The sequence below is a fragment of the Streptopelia decaocto genome, assembly GCF_964273445.1.
Source record: "Streptopelia decaocto genome assembly, chromosome: Z".
Taxonomy (NCBI): domain Eukaryota; kingdom Metazoa; phylum Chordata; class Aves; order Columbiformes; family Columbidae; genus Streptopelia; species Streptopelia decaocto.
This window is the reverse complement of record NC_138657.1, coordinates 517,218-540,680: the sequence shown is the minus strand read 5'-3', so window position 1 is coordinate 540,680 and position 23,463 is coordinate 517,218. Positions and strand designations below refer to the sequence as shown.

The 23,463-nt window shown below is 53.9% G+C and overlaps 2 protein-coding genes across 5 annotated transcripts in view; one reads left to right on the top strand and one right to left on the bottom strand.

Annotated features, from left to right (window-relative positions):
- ZBTB5 (zinc finger and BTB domain containing 5) overlaps positions 1-23,463 on the top strand; it is a 60,598-nt gene that overhangs the window by 19,298 nt on the left and 17,837 nt on the right. The window lies entirely within an intron of this gene.
- Positions 6,334-23,320, bottom strand: POLR1E (RNA polymerase I subunit E). Its single transcript, XM_082074751.1, has 12 exons — positions 23,179-23,320; positions 22,998-23,101; positions 20,265-20,341; positions 18,052-18,137; positions 17,283-17,338; positions 16,756-16,900; positions 15,056-15,163; positions 14,509-14,605; positions 13,656-13,789; positions 12,410-12,491; positions 10,098-10,229; positions 6,334-6,720 (listed from the first exon to the last, which is right to left on the bottom strand). The coding sequence occupies exons 1-12, from the start codon at positions 23,237-23,239 to the stop codon at positions 6,561-6,563; spliced, it is 1,242 nt and encodes a 413-aa protein (XP_081930877.1). The 5' UTR covers positions 23,240-23,320; the 3' UTR covers positions 6,334-6,560.

The following is a 23,463-nucleotide window of genomic DNA, read 5'->3' as shown; positions in this document are numbered from 1 at the left end:
CACGGGCAGCCGTGCTGGGCAGGGGCTCCCAGCGCTGCCAGCGTGGCCGGGTCTCGCCGACGGGACGGCGAGTGCAGGCAGGGCTGGCAGAGTCAGGGAGTTCATGGCAGGAATAACGTCCTTTGCTGGGCACCTTTTCCACAGCTGGAAGCACGATTACGTTTTGCCCATTCTCAAGAGCTGCGAGCCCACGCCACAGTTACTGCCTGGCTGCGGGCAGGTCCCAGGGGGTGTCGCGAAGGTCTCCATGCAGAAGGCAGGGGTGTGTCCTGAGACGTGTGACAGCAACCCAGGTGCCCAGCACCATTTTTAAGCATGATACAACCCTTGGGCATGTACATCTTGCAGTCAGAGGTACCTCTGACTGGGTAGGACTGCGTCCCCGCTGTGCCAAGGCTGGGACTTGCAGGTGTGGTGGTGCCCAGCGGCACAGGACCAGTGCCTGCTCCTGGAGCTGGTGAGGGTGGTGGTGGGACTGGGGTGGCTGGGGGACACGGCCCTATGGCAGCGGCACTGGGGTGGCTGGGGGACACGGCCCTGCGGCGCTGGGACTCGGGCAGCCGGCAGCCATGCCCCGTACTCCTGGACGTTGCTCTGGGACAGTTTCATGGCTTCTCCTCCTCCTTCCCCGGCAGCTGCTGCCGCCAGCCTGGATTCCAAGCACAGGCGCCTTGTGCGCTGTTCTCAGCTGGCGCCTCTTTCTGGAGGCAGGAATGTGTGTGCACTGGGTCCTGCAGCCCTCGAGCAGCTTTGTCCTCTGCGCACCGCGGGTGGCGGCCAGACCGGTGGCACCGGCCGGGCGGGCGGCTGGGACTGGACGGGCAGCTGTGCCAGGGCCACTGTGCCAGGGCAGCCGTGCCAGGGCAGCCGTGCTGGGGCATCCGAGGACAGCCAAGGACAGCCGAGGACAGCCAAGGACAGCCGAGGTGCTGGCTGCCCGGCCAGGCAGGTGGCCCCTGCTCTCCTGCACTTGTCCCTTGGAGCACCTTGCCCCCCACCTCCACCCGGCTGGTGCTGGTGATGGCGTGTCATGGGTGGCCGCATGTCACAGGTGGGCCCGTGTTGTGAGCGATGGCGCGTCGTGAAGTGACGGCTGTTGTGAGCGATGATGTGTTGTAAGTGACGGCTGTTGTGAGCGATGATGTGTTGTGAGCAGCGTTCCCGCCCTGGCTTGCGGTCGCCAGGAGGGGACGTGCCTGCAGAAGCACCTGTAGACGCTCAGCACGGCTCTGAGAACGCCCGCAGGGAAGCGAGCGCCGCGACCACAGCTGCGGCGGCTCGGGCTGTTCACAGCGGCCGTCACGGGACTCGTGTGAACCCCCAAGCCAACGCCGAGACCCTCGGAAACAGGATCTGTGACCGCACTGCTGGGGCTGCCGCGGCGGCCGGAGCCCGGAGCCCTGGGGCCGGGGGCACCTCTGCGCTCAGACGCTGCCAGAGGGGCCTGGTTCCCACCAGCTGGACCCCAGAAATCCACACGTACAGAAAACGCTGAGAGTTCCATCTTCACCACAGCTTTAGCGTCCTCTTTTGTGCTCGTTGCACCTGGGGACAGCACAGTGCCCACGGAGGACCAGGCGCTGTCAAGCAGGCAAACAGGGAATTTACACAAAATTTACACAAAGTTTGACTCACTTCGAATGGCAGAACGTAAGCAAGAAAATTTCAATACATGGAGTAAGACTGGAAGAGGTCAAATGGACAAGTATCCTTCGACTGTCAGCAGGTTGAGCTCTGTACAGAGTTCAAGTATTGTCTTCAAATACTAATACTTACACTATCAGTCACTATGGAAATGTCCAAATGCTCCTACTGACTCAATCTTCAGAAGGAAAGCAAAAATAAAATTTACTTTCCCAATTAATCTTTCAATTTCAATATTTGAGACACTGACTGGTCAGTACTTTCAGGCACAAAGTCTGGAACAAATGGGGAAAATCCAGTGAACGTTTGTTAATTAGTTTTCAGTGCCGCTCAGGAATCAGATGTTGTATGTTCCTGCATTATGCCAACGGGTTACAGAGCAGGATGGAAGCAGCGCCGGGTGCTGCTGCTCCTGTGCAAACCCCAGATTGGGTGCCGGTTGTGACACGGGGCTCCGGCCCCACCGCCCGGCCCAGCACAGCCTGAGCTCTCCTGCACCACCGCCCAGCACAGCACAGCCTGAGCTCTCCTGCACCACCGCCCAGCACAGCACAGCCTGAGCTCTCCTGCACCACCGCCCAGCCCAGCACAACCTGAGCTCTCCTGTACCGCCACCCGGCACGGCCGGTGCTGAGCAAACAACCTGAGCTCTCCGGCCCCACCGCCCGGCACGGCCGGTGCTGAGCAAACAACCTGAGCTCTCCGCGTCTCCAGCGCCCAGCCCGGCACAGAGCGGGACACACGTCCTGGGACAGCACAGAGCTCGTGTTGTGCTTTGCTCAGAGAGCGCACTTGTCTGCTCTAAGGTAACTGGGGATGCTCATCCACGGAAAGGTGGTGGTGGTGACAGCCGAGTTCTCCCTGCAGCTCCTGTGCAGAGTCCTGTTGTGAGACAACATCACAAGAGAAGGTGACTCCAGCCCTGGAGAGCCCCGCACCATGGGGCGTGAGAGCCCATGTCCAGCCTCTGTCACAGAACCTTCCATCTGGTGGCTGGACACCTCGAGAGGACTGAAAAGCCATCTGTGCACCCACGAAGCACCAGAGGGATTTGCAGTGGTGCCTGAGGAGCAGGAAGAGCTTCTGGTCACCTTCAAACCAGGCAGCCGCCCTGCCGCACGGGATGGTGGTCAGACACGGACACGCTGCTCAGACACGGACACAGTGCTCAGACACAGACACGCTGCTCAGACATGGACACGCTGCTCAGACACGGACACGGTGCTCAGACACAGACACGCTGCTCAGACACGGACACGCTGCTCAGACACGGACACGCTGCTCAGACGTGGACATGGTGCTCAGACATGGACACGCTGCTCAGACACGGACACGGTGCTCAGACACGGACACGCTGCTCAGACACAGACACGGTGCCACCCGCGGCAGGATCTGCCCCGTCTCCTGTGCTGGCCGGGGTGTCCCCACGCTGCCCGGCCGTGGCAGCAGCTGCATCCAGCTGTGCTGCGTCCAGCTGTGCTGCGTCCAGCTGCACTGTGTCCAGCTGCACCGTGTCCAGCTGCACCGTGTCCAGCTGCGCTGCGTCCAGCACGGGCTCGGAGCCACAGGACAGGTGAGACGTGTCCGTGCCCCTGCTCCCACAGCCGGTGTCCTGGCAAGGGTTGTGTCCTCTGTCCCACGGCGGCCAGGACAGCTGCTCTGTGTTGTTGTTACCACTTACAAGAATGGATCCTGTCTGCCACTGCTAACCTAAAGATTTGTAAATCCTTTCAGTTTTAGGTCGGTCTGCCCACATAACAAAGATCAGAGTGACTTGCAAAACACCTGATCACGAACTGCAGACAGTACCGACCTTGCAGCTTTTTTTGGGGGTTTGGACTAGATGATCTTTGGAGGTCCCTTCCAATCCCTGTCATGCTGTGATTCTGTGATACCGTGACATTCTGAAGCCGCACAATTAGCTGAGTCTTGCTTTAACACATCTCAAGACTGTTGGATAAAGTGCCCTTTAGCTGAACGTTGCTCATTATATGCTAAAAGGATTAAGTAACCAATACACAAATGTGTAACCAGTTGGCTCTTTAGGGCTGCCCTGAGCAGTGGTAAGATTTTGTATATAATCCCATTTACTTTTCTTGCTGGCCTGTGGCTTTATTCCAGCATCCAGACTTGCACAGCTCTGTAATAAAGAACATCTCGTCTCTGTGTGCTAAATTTGGCTCATTTGTATGCACAGCGGGTGGCAGAGCCGTGTTTGGGGACAACGTCTGGACAGATGCGCAGGGAGATCCACCCGCCCCTCCTGCACGCTGGGTGCCCAGGACGAGTAAGGTGACCCCCGAAAGCTGAGCAGGGCGTTACAAAACCTCATTTCCAGAAAAGCATCTTTCCTCACAGGCACTGAGTCTCTCCTTTGCTGTTGTCTCGCAGGGATCAGCCCATCTGCTCACAACCCCTCCCGTGATGCGGACGGGGCTGGGGGGACAGGGCTGGGGGCTCTGGGTGCATCTGGGCAGCGCGGGACCTGCCCGCAGCCCCGTCCTGCCCGCACCCCCGTCCTGCCCGCAGTTCTGTCCTGCCCGCAGTTCTGTCCTGCCCGCAGCCCCGTCCTGCCCGCAGTTCTGTCCTGCCCGCAGTTCTGTCCTGCCCGCAGCCCCGTCCTGCCCGCAGTTCTGTCCTGCCCGCAGTTCTGTCCTGCCCGCAGTTCTGCCCGAGCCAGGGGCTCCTCTCCAGCCGCAACCCAGGGTCTCTGTTCCCCTTTCCCCACTGCCTGCTCTGCCTCAGCACGCGGTTCCGCGCGGTGAAGAGCTCGGCTGTGCCGTGGGGAAGGCGAGCGGCTGCTTTCCGAAGCGCAGGGTCCACGGCGACACGCGTTGCAGACGAGTCATTCTCCCATTCAGACTAAATTAGCACCGTTTCCCCGCCGGGGCTGCTCTTGGACGTGCTCAGAACAGCCTCAGCTGTGGGCAGCCCGATGTCGGGAGACGCTGTAAACATCCTCATCTCTGCTGCAAGCGCCTCCAAATCACAGAGAGCATCACTTTGTGCTTGTTTGGTCAAGCAACCACCTCTGCTTTCTGCTTCCCTGCCCACCTGGGCACACAGAAGCAGCTTTGCAGCAGGAGGTAATTTTTCATCCAGAACCCACAGCATTGTCAGGACGATCCACTCCCCGCTTCCCATGCGCCTTATCATCTATCTGAAACACAGCAGCAATAAGCTGGAATTATGTAAACAGGATAAACTAATTGAATATCTCAGGGTAGTGCTTCTTACCAGTCTAAGACAGAGCTGCTGTCTCTGACGTGCAGACCTGATCTTAGTAACAGTAAAAACCAAACCAGACCCCAGAAAGGGGTTTAATCCGGATCAGCTCCCTGAGCAAATTCTCTGCTGCAGGGCTGAGAACGAGCCCAGGGAAGCCAGAGGTTCCCCAAGCGCGGGTCTCAAGTCCTGCAGCCCCGCACCTGGACACGCACCAGAATGTGCCCTCGCAGCAGCACCGGCGGGGTCTGGTGGCACCGGGGCCATCGCCAGCAGGTACAGGGGGATCTTTCCCTCTGCTCAGCACCAGCGAGGCTGCACCTGGGGAACCAGGCCCAGTTCTGGGCTCCACGGGACCAGAGACACACTGCAGAGGTGCTGGAGGGACTGCAGCACCTCGGGTAGGAGGCTGAGCTGGACTGAGCCTGGAGCAGAGGAGGCTCAGATGTCACCCATGTCTGTGACACCTGAGCAGAGGGTGCCATGGGGTGAGCCCGGTGACAGGACCAGGGGACAGCGGCACAGACTGACACACAGGAGGTCCCCTCTGAACAGCAGGGAAGCCTTTGTCACTGCGAGGGTGACCAAGCGCCGGCACAGGCCGCGGATTTAGCTCACTGGAGATACCCGAGTCATCTGGACGCAGCCCTGGGCAGCCCTGCTTGCACAGAGGCATTGGACAAGGTCACCTCCAGATATCCCTTCAAACCTCAACATCTGTGACAAAAACATCCCATTATCTGCAGCCTGTAATTCCCAGGGCATTAATTATCTTCTACCCAGAAAACTGGATGTTTGTGTCACTTCTAATGAGAGCTGTGAATAGCAGGTCATTAAGGCATGTAAGGAGCTACCCTTAAATCCCCAAATGATGCACTAAACCCTAATTACTGTCTCAAGTAGACTCCTCAAAAAGACTGTTCTTTATCTCACCTTCATCACATGCTGCTCCTGCTTCAAACAAGCTTTTTCTTTTCGGGGTGGCCCTCGACTTTTCACAAGCCCCACACGACACTCACAGCCAGCGGTCCAGGACTGGAGTGCAAATGCAGAGATGAGCGCAGGAGTCTCTCTCCTGAGCACAGGGAACCCGCAGCTGTGCACTCAACCAGCCGCCCCTGCCGAGGCGCCACCAGCTCCACGTCAGCAGAGCCCTCCCCCTCAGGCAAGAAGCCAGGAGAGGGAAAAAGGCAGAAATACTGCATCTGTGTTGCATCTTTACATTTCTTCTTATACTGAAACTCCAGAGAAACAAACCCACACAGAGCCAAACCTGTGTCTAAGTCAGGATTTGCTAAGTCTGTCTCCTTCTACGCTTTCCACTCTGCACACATGAGAAAGTGGTAAAATGGGCCACAGACTGACAGGTCACGGCCAGAACCCACCAGACAGCAGCTGGTGGAAGACCTGCCACTTCAAACCATGTTCTCTTGCCCCAGAACAACCTGCATCCTTCTCCCCTCATGCGGACAGGAAGAAAGACAGATGCTTTATTATAGCTTTTCCTGCATAAACACAAAAAGGCAGCAGCTTAATGAGGTGAGCGCCTGTTCCAGCCCGGCCTCACGACAGGGTCTGGGCAGGGCCAGGTGCTGATGCTGAGCGGCCAAACCCGACATCCCCGTGGTGCCGTGAGTGCAGAACCGCACTGAGGAAGGAACTGCTCTGCCCCGCTCACACCTCCCGGAGCTTCAGTTCATTTTCTTGCGCTTCCGCTGGCTCACTGACGCCTTCTGCACCGGCAAGGGGAGAGAGAGCGTGCCCAGCTTGTGGTTCTGATCGTCCCCCAGTCCCGGCAGCCCCTTCGCCTTGGAGATCTTCAGCCGCATGGCCTTTGCGATGTCCATCATCCTGGAACACAGCAGAGAGCACCGTGTCAGTGGGGCGCACCGATCCCCGTACCGCGACACCGCAGGAAACATCAGCAGCCTCTTCCCGCGGGGAGGAGCCGGAGCAGCAGCGAGCAGGACGTGCTCCCTGCAGCTCTGGGGCACCACGGAGACAGAAGCTGCAAGCAGCCAAAGACTAGGAGGTGGAGCCTTCCCGGGAGGCTGGAATGCCCTGAGCTGTCACCACCACCCTGGAGAGCATTACAAACCCACTGCCCAGCACAATGCCCAGCTGAGAACAAATAATGCTCCTCTCCGCTTCCCTACGAAGAGAACAGGCACAATTTCAGTTCAGCGGCTGCTGCATCCCAGTACACTCATCTCCCACACGTGGTACGGTGAGCTGCACGCCGTACAGCAGGAACATCTCCTTTTAGCCACTGAAATTCTGCATCTTCAGCTGTAAGAAGAGAGGTCTGGCTGAGATGCGCAGTGTGAAGAGCTCAGGCAAGAAGGTACAACCCAGAACACACGTGAGGGTTTGTCAGAGTGAGCGAAGCGCAGGGGGAAGCCCACGGGAAAGCAGGTGTCCTGGGAACACACAAGTCCCAGGATCCTCCCAGCTGACTTCATTATCGTTGGAATACAAGCAGGGTCAGTCGGGAAGGGCTCTCCAGTCAAACTCCCGCTCCGGGCAAGGACCGTCCCATCGGGTGTGTGTCTCCTTGTTTTTTACAGGTCCCAGACTCCTCCACCCTTTTCCCAACAGCATCTGCACCGTGTTCCCAGCTCCAATACAGTCATTAACAACAAAACCTGGGCATCAATTGCGAAAACCTTAAAAAGTTTATATCACCTCCAGAAAAAAAAAAAAAAATAATGGAATGGAAGCCAACAGCAAACACTGCTGTTAAACCCACTTCTACCCACCACAGAATAAAGAGCATGACTGGGGCAAAACCACAAGTAATTGCATCAAGGCCGACTAGGGAGCTTGCAAAACCAAGAGGTGACCAGGGGCCATGATAACTCCTGCTACTGACAGAACCCCCTGGACAGTCCACAGGGATTTCCGCAGCGGCAGTGAGGTTTGTATCCCCGCACAGCTCCACACGAGCTCTGAGCATTCCTGAGAGGGACCAACAGGACTGAACTGGGAAGCACATGGCCCTGGTGTGACCATCACCTGCACAGCAGCCCGGGTGAGCAGTTCAGCTCAGTTCGGATTGACTGTGCAGGGCCTGAGGCACAGGGTGAGCGGTTCCGATCCGTTCCAGATGGATTGTGCAGGGCCTGAGGCACAGGGTGAGCGGTTCCGATCCGTTCCAGATGGATTGTGCAGGGCCTGAGGCACAGGGTGAGCGGTTCCGATCCGTTCCAGATGGATTGTGCAGGGCCTGAGGCACAGGATGAGTGGTTCCGATCCGTTCCAGATGGATTGTGCAGGGCCAGAGGCACAGGGTGAGCGGTTCCGATCCGTTCCAGATGGATTGTGCAGGGCCAGAGGCACAAGGTGAGCGGTTCCGATCCGTTCCAGATGGATTGTGCAGGGCCAGAGGCACAGGGTGAGCGGTTCCGATCCGTTCCAGATGGATTGTGCAGGGCCAGAGGGACAGGATGAGCGGTTCCGATCCGTTCCAGATGGATTGTGCAGGGCCAGAGGCACAGGGTGAGCGGTTCCGATCCGTTCCAGATGGATTGTGCAGGGCCAGAGGCACAGGATGAGCGGTTCCGATCCGTTCCAGATGGATTGTGCAGGGCCAGAGGCACAGGGTGAGCGGTTCCGATCCGTTCCAGATGGATTGTGCAGGGCCAGAGGCACAGGGTGAGCGGTTCCGATCCGTTCCAGATGGATTGTGCAGGGCCAGAGGCACAGGGTGAGCGGTTCCGATCCGTTCCAGATGGATTGTGCAGGGCCAGAGGCACAGGATGAGCGGTTCCGATCCGTTCCAGATGGATTGTGCAGGGCCAGAGGCACAGGGTGAGCGGTTCCGATCCGTTCCAGATGGATTGTGCAGGGCCAGAGGCACAGGGTGAGCGGTTCCGATCCGTTCCAGATGGATTGTGCAGGGCCTGAGGCACAAGGTGAGCGGTTCCGATCCGTTCCAGATGGATTGTGCAGGGCCAGAGGGACAGGATGAGTGGTTCCGATCCGTTCCAGATGGATTGTGCAGGGCCAGAGGGACAGGATGAGTGGTTCCGATCCGTTCCAGATGGATTGTGCAGGGCCAGAGGCACAAGGTGAGCGGTTCCGATCCGTTCCAGATGGATTGTGCAGGGCCAGAGGGACAGGATGAGTGGTTCCGATCTGTTCCAGATGGATTGTGCAGGGCCTGAGGCACAGGGTGAGCGGTTCCGATCAGTTCCAGATGGATTGTGCAGGGCCAGAGGCACAGGGTGAGCGGTTCCGATCCGTTCCAGATGGATTGTGCAGGGCCAGAGGCACAGGATGAGCGGTTCCGATCCGTTCCAGATGGATTGTGCAGGGCCAGAGGCACAGGGTGAGCGGTTCCGATCCGTTCCAGATGGATTGTGCGGGGCCTGAGGCACAGGGTGAGCGGTTCCGATCCGTTCAGAAGGACGCACCGGCAGAGCAGCGGCTCCGGCTGACACCTGCTGGGAGGCGCGGGGCTTGCAGCTGGCAGCAGATCCATCTCACACGTGTTCTTCCATGGAAGATCAACAGTCTAGGGGGCAACTGCCATGGAAGCCAAAGCAGGAGTTTTTTGACCTGACACTTCCTCTGCAAGCTGTTTTCTACCTGTTCACTTTCGCTAACGCTGATTTGGCAAACCCTTGTTTCAAACGCCACAGCCAGCAGTTCTGCCCACAGCCTCTCCTTGTGATGCTCTGCAGGAACGTCCCCAAGTCTGTCAGTATTTCAGACACAAAAACAGCCTCAGCGCCGAGCCCAGAGTGGGCACATTTCAGGGGCCTGGGATTCCTCCATGTAAACACCAACGACATGTGCACAGTGTGACTGTGAGGAAAAAAAAACCCATTTCTCGTTTTCCTGCAGTTACACCCCGATTGGTACCCAATGGGGACCGGAGCTCTGCAGCAAGAAGGGGCACGGAGGACGTGGTTTGTCAGGCCAGAAGCAGAGCTGGGGGCAGGGGAAGGGTTCTGTCCTGGGACCTGCCCCAGCTGGACATCTTGGAGCCGCCAGCCTCAGTTCCTTTGCCTGCAGAATAGCTGAAGAGCCTCTTCGTGCACCTGAGGACATCTTTGCAACAAGCACCCTTGCAAAGTTTGAGACACATAACCACCCTCCTTTGAGCACCAGGCCTTAGAAAAAGCCTCTGAGAAGCTGGTGCCAGAGGAACTCCAGAGCTCTCGCCAGGGCTGTCGGAGGATCGCAGCACAAATGGGCAGGCACGAACAAACACAAGGACTCACCTGCTTTCTTGGAGCTTCAGGTCATTCTGCAGGACAGTGAGGTCCGTTTGGAAGTTGTTGATGTGCAGAGCCAGTGCAATGACATACGCTGTGATTTTAGCCTTCATTGATGCAGAGACTAAATTCTGGACACTGTGTGGCAAGAGGGAGAACACGTGAGATGTGGAGCGTCAGCCAAGCCAAAACACAGCCCCCATGAGGTACAGACAGAGCTGGAGCGCCGGTTAGACACGACTGGCTCCTCCTAGACACCAAAGAAGAGCTCGAAGCAGCGCAGACCTCTGATCAGAGGGGCCTAACGGGCTTGTTCTCACAGCCCACTTCTGTCCGCCCCGTTTCTGTTCAGAAGTGCAAGCCCAATCTGGGCTTGTGCTTCACTGTGCAGCCTGACAAAGTCACCAGCTAACGGCACTTCGGTCTCTTTGGCAGGCTGGTCTCTCGGAAAAGAAAAGCAAGGGGAAGCTGCGCAGAGGGCATTCGTTGTAACTACTAACGGCAGCTCAGACACACAATCCACACAGCGCAGATCCCTGGCTGGCAGTCCTCTGGGGCCTGGCTGCTCTCACCTGTTGGAGCCTTCAGACAAAAAATGGCCCATTTGAAATCAAATTCTCTGCTCCTACATCAAATTGTCCGCTCCTGTAAGATCAACAGCAGCAGCGTAGCTGTGCGACGGCTGAGTGTCGGCTTTACATCCCTTCTTGGCAGAGGCTGCTGGCTGCCCCTGCATGAGGACGGCACTGTGGCAGGAGCAAGGATATTCTTCACTCTTCCCTGTATTTTAGTACTTCCAGTCAACAGGATTGCTGAAAACGTTTATCCAGGTTTATAACTGCTTACTTCTCAGTGGCATCCTTCATGCAGTTTTGGCTCTCTAGGTTTCAATGACGAGGTTCATGTAAAAGTACCCCTGTTATGATAACTGAACTATGCAAGCATGAAAAAAGCACCGCTGTTTAGCCACTGCACTGCCCGTCCTGACCCACCCCGGGACGGTGAAGAGCTGACACATCCGTCTGCCAGCGCCTGGGTCACAGTGGAAACGCACGCGCGGGGAGCTGCCCGTTCAGCTGCGCAGCGGGAGCCGTCTGCACAGCAAGCGCTCGTTTTGCCGTCCTGCGCCCAGAAACAGCCAGACGGATGGACGGGCACCCCCTGCGTCAGACTAGCTAAGACTGCCGGTGCAGACTGGCTTTTGCACACATGAACCTGCTTCCCCCAGCCACACCTTACACCTACACTGTCTGAAAAGGATCACCAGCCACAACCCGATGCCTGCCGGGTCATGGGTATGAAGGAGAAGCTACCGCTATCTGCCACTTTGGTAGCTTTCCTGATAATCACATAATCATAGAATGTCCTGAGCTGGAAGGACCCAAAGGATCATAGAGTCCAACTGCTGTCCCTGCACAGGACACCCCACAGGTCACCCCGTGAGTCTGGGGACGTTGTCCAGTCTCTTCTTGAACACTGTCAGGTTGGGCCGTGACACCTCCCTGGGAGCCTGTTCAGTGTCCAGCCCCTCTGGGTGAAGAACCTTTTCCTCATGTCCCACTGACCCTCCCTGGCACATCTGCTGCCGTTCCCTGGGCTCTGTCACTGTCACCAGAGCAAAGAGACTGGTGCCTGCCCTTCCTCCACCACCATCACTGATGGGCCCCAGCACCTTCAGAGGCTTCTTCCCAGGGAATCTTGCTAAGCATTTATCCGAGCAGCCTGAAGTCTGTTCTCCTCATATCCAGTGTTAAGGTCTTGCTGGCAGCTTTCCTCCCATTAGCAAAGATTTTAAACCTGACTGCTCCGTGGACGCTGTGGCCAAGGCAGCCACCAGTTGCCACTTCTCCCACGAGAGCCTCTCTGTTAGTGAGAACCAAATCTAGGAAGCCACCTTTCCTGGTCAGTTCCCTTAGCACCTGCACCAAGAAGTTATCATCCAGATGGTTTAGGAACTTTCAGGACCTGTTGGTGCCAGCTGTGTGATATTCCCAGTTGACATCTGGCAAGTTGAAGACCCCATAAGGACAAGGGCAAATGATTTGGAGGCTTCACTTAGCTCCTTAAAGAATAACTCAGTGTCGTCCTCCTGGCTGGGTGGCCTGTAGCAGACTCCCACAACGACATCCGCTTTATCTGTCTGACCCTTAATCCTTATGCAGAGGTTCTCAGCTTTGCCACCGTCACTGTCAGCTCCAGTCCCCCCCGCTGCACACAGTGCCCCCCCTGCCCCTCCTACCCATACCGTGCCCACGGCCCTTCGAGCTGAGCTCTGCTGCATCTGGCCCCAGAAGGTCAAAGCAAACACAGCTCCTTACCTGCCATTGTTGTAGGTCAGCGAAGTGAAATTCTTCATGAGCTTCTTGCTAATAATGTGGGGGCATTCGGGACCCATTGGATCTAGGACAGAAAGGGGTTTTGCAGAGGAATGAGAGGCACGTACTCTTCCTCATACTGCCCGTATCCAGCCACCACCACAGCACATTTACTACGACAACATTTATCACCTCTTCCCAGAACACAGAGAATCTAAAAGGAACCCAGTCACTTGATTTCCAGTCCCCTCATTTTTCAGGTCTCAGAGACTCCTAGCAGCCTTTATTTTCTTTACAGATAACATCTCCCACTTCAACAGTATGCAATCTAAAATGCATGCATGTGCACCTATGCACATATTTCTTTCAGTGGATTCCAGCCTCTTAATAGATGCTCCTGACACAAAATATTATTAGAACTGAAACCACAGTAACGAATTCCTACTAGCACCAGGACTAGTCATTTCCACATCCTCCTTGACTAAGTCCTACGGGGTGACGCTGGTGTCTCCAGCAATGCAGGGCGATATTTACAGCCGGGTTTGCCGTTTCCTCCTCCACCACCCCCCCGCCCTTGAAAATGCCAGCAATGACATTTTCAGGAGACTCAGATACACAAGTCCTATGGAAGATGGCAAGTCTTGAAAATCTCAACCGAAACATTTTGTGCAGTGCTTTCAAAAACAGCAGTTCCTGCCATTTAAAAAGCAGGAATTTCTGAATACAGCAGAAATATGATCACTGTGATCTGCACACTGAGCTAATAAGCAAAGGATGATGCAGATGTTCTCAAAAGCAGAGATACAAGGGATGTATTGTGTACTGTGCGTGCCTCTTGCACCTGCAATATGGAGGCTGGATGCAGGACAGAGCTGACAGTTTCCAGCCTCTTGTCTTAGGACTAAGGTGTAACAATACAAAACACATTTATAAGTACAGAGCTATCGATAAACTATAAAGAATCCCAAACTTTCCAATCTAAGCTACCTGGTGTCCTACCCAGAGGATCTCACGAGGCCATTCTGCTGCGTGGCAGTTACGAAGGGACTGAAAAGGATTAGACATACACGCCCCAGCAGATGCAGGTCAAACCTCAACAATGCGAACATCCTCAACCTCAGCATGAAACAGGCCGAGAGCAACCGCTGCAGCTCGCTGTTCAATCACACAGCTCATTCTGGGCAGCTGGGTACAGCAGTAATTACAAACCAGGCAGGTAGCTTAAAACCGAAGGAGTAAAAACTCTTACTCTTCTTCTTGATCACTTTCAGGTGGCTGAACTTAATAAGGGTGTCCAGGAACCAAAGGCATCGGGCTTTGCGATCTCTGCTCTCCTCATTGGCAGGCAGGAACTTCAGCTCCTCTAAAACAAAGGAGCAATGGCTGAAGGAGAGAGAGGGGAGAATAAGCCTCAAAGAACCAGGAACCAGTTTACATTGTCAGGAGGACAAACCTGTAACTTCACTGCTCAGCTGTTTGAGAGGAGTTCCGTGCACACCTACGAAGGATGAGCACACTTTCCTGTCAGTGCCCACCGTGTTCAGCCAGCTCCTGCCCACCAGCGTGCAGCCACCAAGAAGGTCCCTGCGCCGCAGGAACTGCAGGCTCTCCATGTGGCACACAGACACGCTTCTACTTCGGCACAGAGAGCACAGCAGTGAGGTGCTGTCTGCGCTTTCCTGCTCATTTCAGCCCCTCAGCACAATGGCTTAATAGCTCTAAGTGTGCATCCACATCAGCTGCCGAGCCATGGCAACCCCCAGCAAGACAGATCACATCGCACTCAGCACAGTTCTGTGGCCCATCTGCCAGACCTGCCTTCAGACCCCGCTCTGGATTTCTCCACTGTCCTCCTCCGCAGTCAGTTCCCCAAAGGGCAACCACACTGCTGTGCACACAACTTCCTCACCTGTAAAACTATACCCACGTTCCCCACAATGGGTGTTGCTCAGCCGTGCCTGGATCAAACGTCCTCCCCCTGCACCCACAAGATGCGCCGGGGTACAGTGAACTGGTGGCTGCAACTGTCCTGCCCCTCTAGGGAAACTAGAGTTTATTGGGGCTCGTCTCAATTATTGCAAGGCTATTTGCAGCAGTATTACCTTTTATCTTCTGTCTTCTTAGTGATTTCTTCCTGAGTGATGTTAACAAAAACTGCTGCTGGAACCTCCAATGCTTTATACTCTGCAGGGGACAGAACTGAAAGGATTTTAAAGAAAACAACAAGTGTGCCTTTGTTCTCCCTTCTGGTCTGAACAACCTGCAGTGAGATAAGCTCTATTTGCTCTTGCTCTAGCAGGGAAGGAGGGAATGAAATTACAAATAGGAGCATGCAATGACAGGACATGGAAGCTGGCCAATAAAAAATGTCTCTGAAGAGACCACAAGTCATTTCTCCTGCTCATCTGGCCTCACTACTATTGCCGGTCGAACTGCTGCCAACAGGGAGGCACAGCATCCCGCTCTCTGTAGGGAAGAGGCAGGACACAGCACCTGCAGGCCCACAAACCTCCCCCAGTAGATCTCTGCTCTCAGCTGTGAGAGAAGGCTTGGCCCATTCACACCCCGGCAGCACCCACTCCCATGCGCCAGACCACTGCCACTGAGGCTTACACGTGTGGGAAACCACTCTGCCACAGAAAAGGATACTGTCCTCAAACTTGTAAACATTTTCTGGTTTGTCAGCATCTTCATTACACGGTGGGAGGAAGATGGAGATGTTCTGTTCATCATCTTGGGCCACATCCTGGATCAAAGCTTTGGACAGAAAGCATTAAAAAAAAAAGAGTATTTGGACCATGCAAACAAAACCAGAGAACATGACCCCAACGTAAACCCTTCCTTTAAACACAAGTCTCCTCAACAGTGGTTCTTGGGTCAATGCTGGTTTAGTCACAGCTGGAGTTTCAAATGTTTAAAACTCCATTTCAGTTTATCTCACTTAGGACAGTAATGAGGAAAAGTCTACAGCTCTTCCCAGTTTTCCTTTGTTACAGCCACATGTAGGTGTTGATGGTACACAAAGCATTCCAGGATGCACAGAAAGGCTGAGAGCTTCTCATATGCCCACTATGTACTCAGCATGCTGGTTTTAGACTGGTGTCATCACTTCTACCAAGAACTTTCTGCTCCTCAAAATTCAGAGAAGCCACTCCAGACTAGAGAAAACTCTAGGAAAGAAGAGCAGCGAGAGAAACTGGCTGCTGCACCTCCTGCCTGCAGGGTGGGCACAGTGTGGTTTTAGCACCCCGGGTTCTGTTGGGCATCCATTTGGTACAGCAGCTCTGAGAGCACAGGTCAATATCCAACATGGAACACAAGGGCTGAGAGGCGATGGGTTCTATAATCAACAGATGTGTCTCTTGTTCGTACCAATGAATGGCAGAATCCCAGACATGCCGGTGGAAAGGAGCTCAGGTCCCCTGTCCAACCTCCTGCTCAGAGCAGGACAGTCTACACCAGCAGACCAGGGCAGCCCTGGCTTTGTCCTGCCAGGGCTTGGAAACCACAGCTGGTGACTCCACATCTCTGTGTGACCTGTCCCAGGGCTGCACCGCCCTCCAAGGCAAGAAGGTTCCCCCAGCCTCCCACCTGGACCTCCCAAGGTCCCAGGACCACTGCAAGTTGAGCTGCTGACCGTTGTTGGCACTGCTGAGCAGGGTTTGGCTCTGACTGCCCTTCAGGTAGCTGGGGGCTGCTGTTAGATCCCCCACGGCCTCCTCTTTGCCCGAGGAACCAAGCCCGGGGCTGTCTGCCTCTCCATGTTAGCCGTGTGCTCCAGGCATCGCCCATTCTTGTTGCCCTGCCATGACTCCTCCATCATTTCTCATTCTTGGTCAGGGCAGGGCGCAGGAGGGTGGCACACAATGGACAATCTAATTCAGCACAGCCAGAGCAGTGCTAGGATGACACCTGAGGGGGCTGCGACCTGGCTCAGGGCACTGACCATTTTCCAGACATGCCACTGTGAAGCCAGGACACAGTTCACCCTGATGAACATTCAGCATCCCAGTTCAGACCAGGTGCATGTACGGCCTTTATCCCAGTAAACCCATATCCGGGGACTCCCAGAAGGGCTCCCAACAATGGGCAGGGATGGACACTGATGTCACAGGGACCTCCTGTCATTCACGCAACTCCCACACTGTCTCACAGAATCAGAGAAAGCAGCTCCTTTTCCACCAGAAAGATCTGGAAGTTCTTCCACGTGTGCCCGTCTCAGCTGCTAGTCCAGCTGCTTCCTTGGTCACTCCAAGAAAACTCCTTTCTTCTTCCCACCACATTTGACAAGGAACAGACAGAAAAAGGCACTTCTGGTTGCCTTCATTAACACCACACAATATTCTTACCTGTTACTCCCTTTGCCTCTATAACATTTGCTGCTGCTTTTGTCACAGCCGTATTCACAACGTCATTGCCCACTGCATTCATTCGCCGAGAGTTCAGTGCTCGCTTCTGCTTGCTGGTACCAAAGGCCTCGATGCACAAATCCATCTGTGCAAGGGAGACGCAAATTGAAACACGCTGCTAAACTGAACACACTTTGCAACTCAGAGGAGAACTCAGCTAACCACCGCTTGTTCCACCTCCACATTCACTAAGAAAACTTAAAACTTTTCACCACGCACAACCATACAACAAACACTGATCTGCAAGGGGACAGGAAGTAACCAGGACGGTAATCAAGTCTAAAATAATTATGAATGGACTGCCAAGTTAGGCACTAACAATGTGCTGTTCTCACAAGGAACAGAGAGCACTGAACCTGCACAGGTTTACTCCGCAGTAAAGCAAACATCACAGTCTCAGACAAGTATCATCTGCCACTGTTAGCTGGATAATGACAGCAGAATATGATGTGGGGTTTCAGCTTTACCTTCTCCCTGTAGGATTTATTCTGATAATCCTTTGTGTCATCAGGCATTACGTTACCTATAAAAGAACAGAGGTTATTATGCATGGCTCGCAGCAGCCCGGAAAGCACACTGATTCGGTACCCCTTTAGCTCTAATCCATTACTGAAAGTCTTGGCACGACACCTCAAGATCTACTCTGTATGAGTTTGTCAACTAAAGAACATTGAACAAGAGATTATGTACCTAGAACAAAAAAAGCAAAGGATTGCAGCAATACCCAGGTCCTGCTGCACAGGGGAAGAATGAGCTCCCAAAACACCATATTCCTTGGGTTCAGTAATAAAACACAATTCTGCTGGAGAAAAGCTGTTCTATTTTCAGTGATGCAGTCCCTTAACCTGACAGCTTCCAGGGCTCTCTCAGCAAAGCACACTTAGACAAGGCTGCACTTACTCTGAACAGTGACAGTTTTGTTACTGAGTCCAGCACTTCCACCCTCCCACCCCGAACACTCTCTCCTTCACCTCCACCCAACATTTCACCAAAATTTCAGGTGTGATATTGCTTCCTTCTCTTTCTGTTTTTCACATCATGCAGTGCCTTATAAGAAAAAATGTAACGTATCCTCCTTCCTCTGAGCTGAGGGAAGAAGGCAGAAATGAGGAAGAAAGAGCAGCCAAGGAGACAGGAGAGCACTGTCGTCAGGAACCAGGCAGCTGATAGCTGAGGGCACGGACAGGTCCAGCACACTGCAGCCTGGCACTGGGGTTAAACACAGGACCCTCCTACCTGACAGCAAGGGCTGCATGTTGAATATTTCAGCATTATAGACATCCATCTGCCCAGAGTCCTTGTCTAACACGCCCACAAAATACCTGGGGAGAATAGGGACAGGCGATTAGCAAGAAGCAGTCCAGCAACAGTGATGTTTTAAAATACATGGTGCAGAGCCATGTGTACTCCCCATCCCCTGCCACTTCGCCTGCCTTGCAAATACAAGTTTTCCAAGCACATCTGGGATGGCAAAATAAAACAAGTTACCTCCAAAGGCACACACATATACATGTATATATGTGTGTATACATAAAGACTTCTTGCTCAAAGTAAATATATATGTCTGAAGACAACTAAATTAGCTCCAAAATGCACAGCCAAAGTCCAGGTGACAGAGCGCTGCCTGCAATGCTTGTGTCTTTTTTGATGTGTCCGGATCTTCTCGGTGCTTCTATGCACCCTCCTGTGTTTTTAGCACTTTGGTTCCCTGTGGCCAGTTCTCTGCTTAGTACGAGTCACTTTAAGCCCTCAGAGCTTCTCAGAAATGTGACTCCATTGTCTCTAAAATAGGATAATTGCTCTAAGGTAAATTCCTTTCCATCCCACATTTCAGAGGGGAAGCCCAAATGGTTTGTGCTGCTCCTCACCGTGTCTGCTGACCCCCCTCGCCTGAGGCTGATCAGTGCATCAACTGCACCCGTTTCTATCCGCCAGAAGAGTTCATTCCTTGCGATCCCTCCTGACGGGTGCCTGAACTTGCTCTGTCCATGATGTATAATCCTAAAACTCAGGACACACTTTCTGAAGACAAAACCCACTTGCACAACAGACTGACAGCTGCAGCAGGACGGACACTCACTATTCAGCTGTTCTCAGAGGAGCTGCCTGAGCACAGTGAGAATCACAGAATCATTTGGGCTGGAAAAGCCCCTCCAGATCATCGAGTCCACCTGTTCCCTCACCCCTGTCCCTGCCCCCTGTCCTGAGAGCCTCATGTCCGTCTGTCCAGCCCTCCAGGGATGGTGACTCCAGCACTGCCCTGGGCAGCCTGTTCAATGCCCCACAGCCCTTTGGGGAAGAAATTGTTCCCAGATCCAACCTCAACCTCCCCTGGCGCAACTTGAGGCCGTTTCCTCTGCTCCTGGCGCTTGTTCCTGGGGAGCAGAGCCCGACCCCCCTGGCTCCAAGCTCCTTTCAGGCAGTTCAGAGATCAGAAGGTCTCCCCTCAGCTCCTGTTCTCCAGCTGAACCCCCAGGTCCCTCAGCAGCTCCATCACACTTGTGCTCCAGCCCCTCACCAGCTCCGTTCCCTTCTCTCCACTCGCTCCAGCACCTCAAGGCCTTTCTTGGTGTGAGGGGCCCAGAACTGCCCCAGGATTGGCGGTTTGTCCTCCCCAGGTCCCAGCACAGGGACGGTCACTGCCCTGGGCCTGCTGGCCACCCCAGTGCTGGGACCAGCCAGGATGCTGTGGCCTCTTGGCCACCTGGGCACACGCTGCTGTTAATCAAGCAGAATACTGGCATCCAAATTATGTGCGTTTCAGTGCTGTGTACACTGCTACGAGCAGTGAAAAGCATCAAAGGAGAAAATAAACACCTTTGGTTGTAACAATGCAAGAATATTTCACATTGGTTCCCCACCTATTTGGTGGTTTTCCTATTAGAGAAGAAAGCTTTCACATACAGAATATTTCTTAGTAGGCCAGTGGGATCTGCCCCAGCGCTACAAAGATCACGTTCTTAAATCAGGGCATGTGAAGGCTGGTGAGCTCACCAACCCTTCCTTTTACAGCATGCAGCACAGACAGATTACAAATTTACAGAGTGTCATGCTGTGGCCCTGAAGCTAAATGGTGATTAATGGCTCAGCGGTTTCCTGGGCAGCAGAAGACAAACTTGGAGATCTCCTAATCTTAATTTCTTAGTTTCTTAATAATAAAGCTGCTATTCCTAGGTTTCAGCTACATCAAATCATCACCTTGGCCTTTCCTTCACAAGACTTTTTCAAATACACTCTATTTGTCTGTAACATCGATGTCCAAAGGGATGTAACGCTCGCAAACAGTGGAGCTGGAGTGTCCTGTCAAAATGCTCTTGATTCAAACCAGAGTCTCAGTGGGAACTTCTGAGACAGCTTTAGGAAAGACTTCCAGGAACTCTGTGTGATATCTGAGCAATTCCTCCGCTTCCACCTCCACATTCTTGCCCCATTTTGCCAGCAAGCCATACCTGCACAGGGAGTTATATTTCTTAACTACGCTGTCGAAGTTATTCCCCACGTAAGAAAGCCTTTCACTTTCCGATACCTGAAAAACAAAGAAGAATTACTTCAATACAGGGCTGTGAAAAACCTTCTCTTCATCTGCTTTTTTCCCTGGTGCCACAAAGCTCTATATTCCCAGGCATCGGACACTAAACACACACAGCCAGACTTCACTTTGCTCATTTTTTTGTACATTGTGCATTAGGTCAAAATCTTTAATAGACAGACAATGTTTCTTGAAGTTGAAACTACCCATCATTTTTAATTCTACCTCAGATTTACTGGGCTAGAAGATGAGGGACTGTTGCAAAGCAATCATGGGAATCATAATTCAGAGTTCCTCAATGTAACAAATTTGAGCTTCACCACAGTTAAAATGCCTCACTGAGCTGACCACTGCACTATGATCCAGAAGCAACAGTTTGTGAAGAAGCCGGGTTTACTCGCAGTCACTAGTGCAGAGATCCAGCCTCTCCACCACTCAACTCAAGATACTATTTGAAACGGTTTAGGGCCCGTAACACAGTTGCTCAAAGCTTTTCTGAGCTTCCAGCCAGGACAGATCTTACAGATTTCAGCCTGGGCAAAAGGACGTTGGACAGACAACACCACAAGTAAAGGAACCCGGTTTAAAATGTAATTTTAAATGATCCATTTAAAGCTTTAGTACTGTCAAGTGATTGCAATTCACTGACTCAAAAAAAACACAAAGAGCCCTACCAGGAACGTCTCAACCACCTAAATGCATTTCAAAATGTTTGTGTCTCTACTATGCTGTGCCGATCTTCCCCTGAGGATTTTAGCTAAAAAGCCATTCATTCATTAAGTGAATTGTGCACATAAGCAGCTGTAAAACTTAACAATGGCAGCAGAAAGCACCTTCTGCCTTTAAGCTTGGTTCTCTATCAAAAGAAACAGAAATCTCCTTATAATGTAAATTAACAACAACAAAAAAATCCCTTCAGCAAATATTTCAGTGTGTTCACTGTGTAAACATAACATGTCAGATTTTGTGACCAAATGGACCTGACTAGTTGTTAAGTAATAGCTTTTAATTTTCATTATTTCTCTTTAGGTTACTAAAACACATCATCAACACACACAACTTCCGTAAACCATCCTTTGCCTGGGAATACACCATCACGTATCAACCAAAATTTTTCAAATAAGCACATCTCCAGTTCTGACGGAAGAGTTACTCTCACATCACTCTCAAAATTTTTAATCAAAGTGCCCCATACTGCATTATCCAGGTTCATTTCTGCTCCCAGAGCCAGCCTGCGATGCACAGCCCGAGCGGAGACAGCCTGCCCACCCTGGGTGCGGCTCCAAGCGCTTCCCTGCTCTGCTGCCTCCCATCATTCACTTCTACCGTGGTGGAAGCCCCTATGAGAATGAGAACTTCCTCTAAAATCCCAGCGATTTCGTGAAATTTGGGAAACGGCTCTCTCCCTCACACAGACTGGGGCTAAACTCCGACTGTTTTTATAAAAATCTGCTAGAAAGCAAAGCTTCATGCAGATTTTCCAAGTCTTGCTCACTACAGGGTAACAGCTGGAGCGTGGCAGTGGGCAGGAGAGGGACAGCGGTGTCCCCAAAGCAAAAATGCAGGGACTGTGAGGTGACAGAAGCTTCTACCCCCACCTGCAGGAGCTGCCAAGAGCGCAGCCACGAGGGAAAACACGATGAAAACCCACTGCTCCCCAAGGCAGGAGGTACTGTGTGGCCCCAGTGATAACAGGAACAAAAATATTTCAGAGACCCCTAGGCATAATGTAACAAGACCAGGCCTAATGTAACAGAAACCTAACAGAGAAACAAGAGCTCTGCCTGTTTTCCTGCAGAGATATGGGCTTCCACCCTAGAAGTGTTATATTGTACCCAGTATATCCAACATGCTACCCCAGTGCAGTACCACTGAATAGTGTTGCACCTCCAGTGCTGGAATGGGGTTTTTCTTAGAATTAGCTGAGGTAACTCAGCTCAGTGCGTCCTTGCACAGTGCTGAAAAGACACACAGTCCTGCCTGTCTACAGCTAGATCCCAGTATCCCAAGTACACCGATCAGCCAAGGGAATAAGCTTGTAGCCTGGTGTGGAATTTAACACTGTAGAAGAAATGACATTTAAATGAAAAGATGGCCAAAGTGCAGCAGTTTATGTGGAAATGTGGGCATGAAAACTAAATGGATGGCAGCTATTTCACTGCCGCAGAGCCCGGACACAGGCGCAGCGGCTGCCCTCGCTCTGCACGCCGGGCGAGCGGACGCTCACGAGATGAGAACGAGCGGCGTGACTGCGGCTGAGCAGCACAAACCCAGCACCGTCAGGAACCGGGACGGGAGCGGCGCTGCGGGGGCACCGGGACCCCGTGAGACCCTCGAACGCCGCAGACGGACCTGGCAGAGGGCGGGTGTGTAAACAATTCCTGTTTAATGCGCCCACTGACGGCAGAAACAACCGAAAGCGCGGTCGGTATGTGTGATGGACACCGAGAAGCGCGAACCGCGCGCGCACGCTGGATGAGAGGAGCGGCCCTCCGGGCGCCCGGCGCTGCCCTGGAACTGCTGCTTTTGTGCACTTTCACAACCGCGTTGAGGAGACTTTCTGCCGACTGCCCGGTTCCGCCCCGCGGCCGCAGCCCCGTCCCCGCAGCGCCCAGGGCTCCCGGGACCGCGGGCGGCGACAGCCCGGCCTTACCAGGATGCGCTGGTGCTTCCTGCGGGGATGCGCGCTGTCCGTGCTCCGGTAGGCGGTGAACCGCATGGCCTCGGCGCGCCGCAGCCGGCCGTTGGAGAACTGCACTGCAAGGCGGGGAGACGCGTCAGCGCGGCCGCGACCCGCCCGGGCCCCCGCCCGCCCGCCCCGGGCCCCGGCTCACCCAGCGCCGCCGGCTGCTCCGCAGCGGGGTCCCCGCGGTAGCGCCAGGTGGCGGTGGCCATGGCGGGAGGGCCGGGCCCGGCTCCCGGCGGGCTCCGCTCCGCTCCGCCGCGCCGCCCGGCGAGCCGGCGTGATGCACCCGCCACGCCTGAGGGAAGGGAAAGGCGCCCAATCACGGCCGTGCTTATTGCTGCGTGCCGGGAGGAGGCGGAGCCGTTGCTTATCAGTACTAGGGTTGCTGACTGGTTGGCTGCAGGGTGGGCGGGGCCGCGCTCGTCCCCGCTGC

What these genes read in the sequence shown, in the direction of transcription:
- POLR1E (XM_082074751.1), bottom strand. Translation starts at nt 23,239, where the DNA reads ATGGCCACCGCCACCTGGCGCTACCGCGGGGACCCCGCTGCGGAGCAG. An exon ending in ATAAATCCTACAGGGAGAAG is followed by an intron (nt 16,901 to 17,282) that starts GTAAAGCTGAAA and finishes TCCCTTGCACAG; the next exon opens with ATGGATTTGTGCATCGAGGC. An exon ending in TGTTTACAAGTTTGAGGACA is followed by an intron (nt 14,606 to 15,055) that starts GTATCCTTTTCT and finishes AAATCCTTTCAG; the next exon opens with TTCTGTCCCCTGCAGAGTAT.